This window comes from Anarrhichthys ocellatus, unplaced genomic scaffold, assembly GCF_004355925.1.
Source record: "Anarrhichthys ocellatus isolate YVR2014 unplaced genomic scaffold, GSC_Weel_1.0 scaffold7, whole genome shotgun sequence".
Classification (NCBI taxonomy): domain Eukaryota; kingdom Metazoa; phylum Chordata; class Actinopteri; order Perciformes; family Anarhichadidae; genus Anarrhichthys; species Anarrhichthys ocellatus.
The window spans coordinates 6,069,791-6,077,069 of record NW_022280037.1 but is presented as its reverse complement, the minus strand read 5'-3'; the positions used below and the strand labels follow the sequence as shown (position 1 = coordinate 6,077,069).

The following is a 7,279-nucleotide window of genomic DNA, read 5'->3' as shown; positions in this document are numbered from 1 at the left end:
GAGCATTGAATGTAGCAGGAGGAGGTGTTATTGGAGTGATGGAGAGAACAAAAAGAAGGAGAGAGAGGTGTGGTGGTGGTGTCACTGCCGATAGGAGAGGAGGTAAAAGTGAAAGTGGCTAACCTCGTGTCATGCTGCATCTCTCCATCAGATTCCTGGTAGAGAAGAAGAGAGGGTAAATGATTAGATTTATTTATCAAGCCGATTTATCTGGCGCCGTTGCTGCCACTACATGCTGAGGAGTACCTCTTATCTGGTGTTTAACGAGCTCTCAGAGCGGCTACGTCTCAGCAAACAAATATATCTATTATTTCTCACTCTCTCACATACACATATATTAGTACTGACAGCATTAGGTGACAGAGGAAGGAGGGAGAGCGACAGACCAAGAAATGACAGATTAACAGTGCAAAAGAAAAATGCTGTGTGCTGCAGAAATGAAAGGAAAGTGCCGGAGGGTTAGAAGCAGTCTTACATACAGTGCGAAAACCCCAAATTATGAATGATAGAAAATGGAAAGTTCGAGGAGGAAAAGAAGGAGGGCAAACAAAACTGTATGTCAGTCAATTTAAAAAGAATATGTAACCATTTTTTGGGGAAAAGAAACACTTGTGAGTTAGACGACAAATGTTTTTACGTTTAATATGAAGCTACCACCAACAGCTTGTTAGCTTAGCGTGGCATAAACAATGGAAACGGTGAAACAGTTAGCTTGCCCCTGCCGAAAGATAAGAAAGATTCAGTCAACGGGCTTTTCTAAATCTTACCAATGAATAAAAACGTAAAAGAAAGGAAAAGAAACACATACAGTATATCCACAAAAGTGTATACCGAAAACTATTCCTTTAAGACAACATGTAAAATGTCCACGATGTCCTCATAAGTGTATTCTCTTCTAGAGATAATTGTGAGAACAGCTCCTTGTTTGCACACATTTGTTTGTTACAAATGAATTATGCATGACATTTCACAAGAGCATTTACCATTTACATTTTCACCTCGGCTTAATTCTTTGGTGCAGAACCAATTACTCAATGCATCCCCTGAACCAGAGTTGACCTGGCAGAGCATATATGTGCAGCCAAGGTCCAGAAAAAAAACACATTCCACATATATTTTACTCTTATACTACAGTGCTAAAATAAGCCCCAATGTATGTTCACTCTCTAGAGCTCAGGAAGTCAGATACTGTTTGTATGCGTGTTGTGTTGTTAACGCTGCAGAGCGTTAGTTTGTGTCCAGGTGTGTCAAGTATGTGTACCAGGTTACATGCAGTTCCAGCCTTACGATTTATAGTGGAGGGTTCAGTGAGGTATAATTATTGTTACAGGTACACAGCTTCAACATACGGGTTGTGAGAGTGCAGTGTGTGTTTGTGAGCACGTGTATGCTGTGCTTCACGATGTTGTGTGGGTGTTACAAACAGCGCGAGTTCAACAGCAGGATGACTCATACAGCTATTGAATGAGACAACGCTCAGTAATCCCCTCTGTCCATCCCTCCATCCCTCCATCCCTCTGTGCGGGGAGGGCACGCCTAGATAGAGAGGGAGGAGGAGTGGATCGACATTCCTGGAAGGCATCACTGAATGATAATCGGCAACTGCGGCTATGGATGTACATTCATTCAGGATTCTTTTTAAATGTCAGCCTTTATTTTTGCTGTTGCTATATTACAGGTACAATCTGTGTGTAAATATTAAAAAAGGGTGACCACTACCACAACCATGAAATGCTGGTTATGGTTATATTACATCAGTAATGGTAGTGAACACTGCAATAAAACATGATCACATTCTAGATATGATCAGCTGACAGACACACAAAAATGCAGATTTTGTTCTCCAGGGTGTGTCGGTACACTGTGACATCATTGATGGGTGTGGTTACAGTTACTGGTTCCTATCTAGCTAATGGCCGCCACTCTGCACTGCACTCATAAAGCTGTTACTGCTGATAACGGTGTCCTGACACATGGGCACTGACGCCAAAACGTAACGCCCACCCTCCAGTTCCAATAGAATTATGCACTGCAAATTTACAATTTCATTGTACTACTTTTGTATGTGTATACTTTACATCATCACATGCAGTATATTACAGAGGAAACATGTTTTTCAACCTTGCTTGCACATGTGAAATGAGCAGAGTACACACTCCTTTTTCCCCCTCCTTTTCTGTCCAATTCACTAACTGTGTGAAAAGCTGAAATACAGCAGTTTTCTCTATTGATACCAAATGTATTCCTTTTAATGCGTATACACCCACTCAACGGCTGAACAGTTGCTAGGGAGCTGCCCTTCAGTGAAAAAAATCCAATCAGGAAGCTACATCCGAAACATCCACCTGCGGTGTCGCTGTTGGACATTGGTCTAGGTCAGTGATGTATAAAGTACCCAAAAGCCATACTTGAGTAAAAGTAAAGATACCTTCCTGGAAAACTACTCCAGTAAAAGTGAAAGTCACCTATTAGAATACTACTTGAGTAAAAGTCTTAAAGTATCTGATATTTATTGTACTTAAGTATCAAAAGTAATTTTCTGATATTAAATGTACTTAAGTATTGAAAGTAAAAGTACAAGTAAATGCTGTTAATAAAAAAGCAAAGGGTCAGAATTTTGAGAATTATGAAGTTTATTCTTTTAAGTGCTGTGGCACCATGAACAAGGACATGGAGCTGTGTTGAAAATAATTGGGTTGGCTGTGATCCATCCAGGAGCAACAATGTTCAACATAATATATTGTACATAAGTATACTTTTGCATCTACTATGAACTTATCATCATAATTCTTCAAAAAGCAATATGACACTATGAAGGAGCTGTAACAGTGCGTTTATAAGTATGCTCATTCCGACTAGAGGATGTAGAGGGCAAATGCATAATATTATGTTCAGCAAAAAATATCCACTTGATGCATCAGGTCAGTGTTGTGAGAAAGGACGCCTGCCTTGTAAACTCCTATGGGCCTGATCTGAACACAATAGGCAAAGGTTTTGCTCAAGCTGAATCTGCAATTGGGCGACTGCTACCATCATAACTCCATCTGATCATCCACAAAATGACTCAAATATCAAAACATGATCAATACTAAAGCAGCACCGAAAGTAACAACCCAGTCATTACTGGAAACTGAAAAATGTCCTGTTCATCTTCAAAAGACAATTCTAATACAATGTAGCTTCTTTACATAGAATGTAAAGAAGCTACATTGTATAGAATGATTCTATTGAAGTTATTCCTTTTTTAAATGTTTTAGACGAGTCACTAATCACTTTAAAAGAGTGATTATAGCTGATTTAACTTACAGACATGAGATTGATCTTCTCATGTCACTCTCTTTATACAATGATATAAATTCATCCCCGTTTTATTGATATCTTATGAAAAGTTACTCCTCATTTTTCGTGCGTTTTTCCTGCAAAAGTCCATCAACATGAGCCTGTTTTCACTTGTTACATGCATACTGTCTTTTCAAAAAAAACTTCCATCTTCACAGGAAACAACTAAGGTTTAGGCGATGAAACTACTTAGTTAGGTTGAGGAAAAGATCGTGGTTTGCGTTAAAATATCTACGGAAGTGGCGTTGCTTAAGTACGGAAGTCACGTCACAAATAAATCAACATTGGCTTCTCGTTTCACGCACGGCACAAACTGCGGCCTCCTGGAGGAAACACCAGTGTTTGTTTGACCCATCCACCTCTCCTCATCCCACCCGTCCTGTGTGGAATTCTACTCGTGTTGTCGCTCGCTAGCTACCTGGGCCTCACTGGGAATCTCAACACCGCGGCTTTGAGAGCACTTGTTTTGCGTATTAACGTGATTACCCAATGATTTAACTTGTAAGCTAGGACCACTGATTCACCAAACCTGCTTGCTTGCAGTCTGTGTTCCACCACAGTCCCCGACGCTGGTCTCATGATTCATTTTGTTTCTAAAGATAGATTTGATTTTGTAGCGAGTAACGAAGGTTTCAGGGGAAATGTATCGGAGTAAAAGTATCAGTTTTCTTTGCAAAATGTAGTGAAGTAAAAGTCAACAGAAATATAAGTAGCAAAGTAAAGTACAGATATCCAAAAAAACGACTTAAGTACAGTAACGAAGTATTTCTACTTCGTAACGAAGGTTTCTACTTCGTTACTATACACCACTGGTCTAGGTCCACCCATTTAGCAACAGAGCAATAGTACAACAGTGCAGCAGGGTGTGAGAGGCCATAGTACTGAGTGGCGTTTCTAAGCCTGAGGCTCAAAAGCACAAAAAAAAGATGGAGAGTATTTACATTATTAATGTATTAGCTACCTTCACACAGGCAGCCAAGCAGGATCGTGAAATGTGTTTGAAACCTAAGCCATCTTCTCTCTTTTACTCTGGGCTCTGAGTAAATAAGCAGTAAATAAGGGTGGATGTATTTTTAATATTACATCCCAAAGGGACCAATATTTTCCCTTTGCTATCATTTTTGTTGGATGTTTGAAGGGCAGAGAGATGCTAATGCGTTTAAATAAGAAGTAACAGACCTTTACCAGAGCACTCCTTTGAGAACATCCTGGATATGAAAATGTACATTCAGTGAGGAAAGATTCAATCCTACTGCAGGTCATGCTTTATTTTCCAGTTATGTTTTGAAAAGAACAAGTGAGGAGATATATTCTGTTTACATTACATTCCCGTGCATGTACAGCACAAAATAATTCACATTGCCCATTCATGTTACTTTAATGAATTATCATGTTTGCAGATTTTGTTCTGTATGGCAAGTGTGATGTGTCGGACGCAATTAAGCAAAACACCAAACATAAATGATTCACGTCTAATAAATCTCAAAGATAAAAATTCTCCTGACAAGCAGGAATGTGATGCAATACACTTGATCAAAGCCTTGAATAAAGATTGAGTGAAATCATCAGAGGCTTGTGTAATCTTATTCATTTGGCTCCTCATTTCCAGTAATCTAAGTCTACTCTTACTGCACAGTGAGGAAACACTAGTATATGCTCCTTTTATATAATGTATATATATTTAAAGATCACAGTAATTATCCTAAAAATAAATGTATTTTTATATCTGCAGTCATCATCTTAAACGTGTGTTAAAGGTAAAAATATAGTTAAAATGACCAAATGTTGATTTAAACCAACTTCGAACCCTGATTAGAACTTATACTAAGTTAATTATACTAATCATTTTCAAATTTCTCGGATATACTTCCCTGTAAAAGCCTGATAGTATGGGCGACTATTTGTGGCTTTGAAAGCGTCTGTGTTTAGAGTACGGAAGTTAAACTTCCCAATAAGTACACTTCTAGAAATGATACATTATTGGTTAACCCAACCTTGGTGCTGGTTCACAGGGACAAAGAAGCATGTTTCGGACATTATGTTCTTGGCCACAAACTCCCTCTATCAGACTAAAAGCAGCCGTAGGCACCTTGATGTATGTCAATAGATGGTAGCAGATACTAGTTTACACCCTTCCATTGCCAACAGAGGTGTTGAGAGAAAGACATTAGGGAGCAAAAACTGATTAGTTAGTCCAACACAACCACATATTCACAGGAACTACTTTATATCAAAGATAAAGAAATTGTTGACAGGGCTTTCTGCAACCTATTAACATCCATTAACATTGTCCAGTGCCCAATACAGGGAGTAGTATGCCTTTGATATTGTGATGCAGAAAGTAAAAGAGTGGAGGTCAGGCTGGTGTAGGAATGTAGCGCTATTTTCATGCAGAAGACCAGAGTTTGTGCCCTATCCCAGACCTATAACCATGATCTTCTCCAGCCTTAACTAAATGTTCAAGTCACAAAATACAGATATTGTTGAAAAAAAGAAACATGTTGTCACCGATCTTAATACAGGGTTTTTCCATTATTGCAACATCCTTGTCTGGTGATTGTTGTGTATGGAACCAGGGCACTGTTTTGGGAGAAAAATGTCACTTTTTCCTATTGCTATGAGCACCTTAAATTAATTTCTATTCAATTGTATTGGGTTGTCAACCACAATCTAATAAACAGTATTTTGGGAAAAAGGTGAAACAATTATTTAAATGTGGTGGTACTCACAGTGATATTTACAGATCTGGGCAGTGGAATAGTTCTGTAGGACATTCTGGGAAAGCCCTCTGGCCAGCTGAAGACAGGGCAGGGGATACTCCGACCACTGGAAGTTGATTGAGGAGGAGGCGGCTCACAGCTGGTAAATATCATTTTCTTCTCCTTCTCCCTTCCTCTTTCCATCCCTCTGTCTTTCTCCCAGCAAGGCATCTCTCTACTTCTATCCTTTTCCTTCCCTTTCTCTATTCCTCTGTCTCTCTCCCAGGGGCTTTCTTTTCTCTTCTCCCTCTCCTTCCCTCTTTCCATCCCCGAGCAACCATTTATCTCCCATGGAATCCTGTTTTCCCTCTCCGTCCCTCTCTCCATAACCTTCTCTGGTGCTTTTCCATTCCTCTCTTTCCCCAGGCTGCCATTAGCTACCAGTTCATCAAGTCGCCTCACACTGTCTATGTCTGTTTCTAGATAAAGTCTCCCGGTGGAGGGCTGCGGCTGGATGTTTGTACATAGCTCCAGGTCGTGCTGTGGGTACAAGTGACTTTCCCCTTTCACTTTCCTCAGCACATCGCTGGGCTCCAAGATCTTACAGCTGGGCAATGTCTTGCTCCACTGGTGGATGGAGCTGGTAATGTCCTTAGAATCATACTCCTTGATGGTCTGGAGGTTTGAGCTGGTTGGGCTGTACCACAGGTTTGTTGCTGATGTAGACAGTGGTGGTAGGGTTGTTAGTGATGGGTGAGATGGGTGGGATGGGGTTGATGGCGGCGCCGGTGGTGGAGACAGGTAGTCATGTCGAAGGGTGGACTGTTGTTGAGAAGGGCCGCCATTAGATTTCAACACTCTAAATGTCACCTCATTCAGAAATTGTGAGAACTTGCGCCTGTCCTCGCTCTTGTAGTCCCACTGATGTGATGACAATGTGTCAGCATTCTTGCTCAGGCTGGAGGAGGACGCATTTTGGGTCCCCACGTCTTTCCTTAGCTCTGTAAAAGTTCTCTCGAGAGCACGATCTCCGTTACCTTCAGTTTTAGCTTCAGAATGTGAGAAGATAAGATTTTGGTAAATGATTTCGGGCTCAGCCTTGGCTATAGCAGACGCATGGTCAGTGGGGAAAGACGTTTCACCTGATGCCTCAGTGCTATCTTGCTTAACAGGAGTCCGAAGCAGGCAGGTGGCCCCTGAGCTCCAGCTATTAGTGTCCCAACTGCCGTCATCATCACTGG

The 7,279-nt window shown here is 40.7% G+C and overlaps 1 protein-coding gene across 2 annotated transcripts in view; it reads right to left on the bottom strand.

The window, feature by feature from the left end:
• Positions 1-6,098, bottom strand: part of begain (brain-enriched guanylate kinase-associated) — a 36,616-nt gene extending 30,518 nt beyond the window's left edge. Inside the window, exons 1-2 of one of the 2 annotated variants that reach the window (XM_031847741.1) lie at positions 6,069-6,098; positions 124-155 (exon numbers count right to left, since the gene is read on the bottom strand). In XM_031847741.1, the coding sequence (XP_031703601.1) occupies positions 124-140 (17 nt within the window). In that variant the 5' untranslated portion in view covers positions 141-155; positions 6,069-6,098. The remainder of the gene's footprint in view (positions 1-123; positions 156-6,068) is intronic. The other variant, XM_031847739.1, reaches the window with a different exon arrangement.
• Between the last annotated feature and the right edge of the window lie 1,181 nt (positions 6,099-7,279).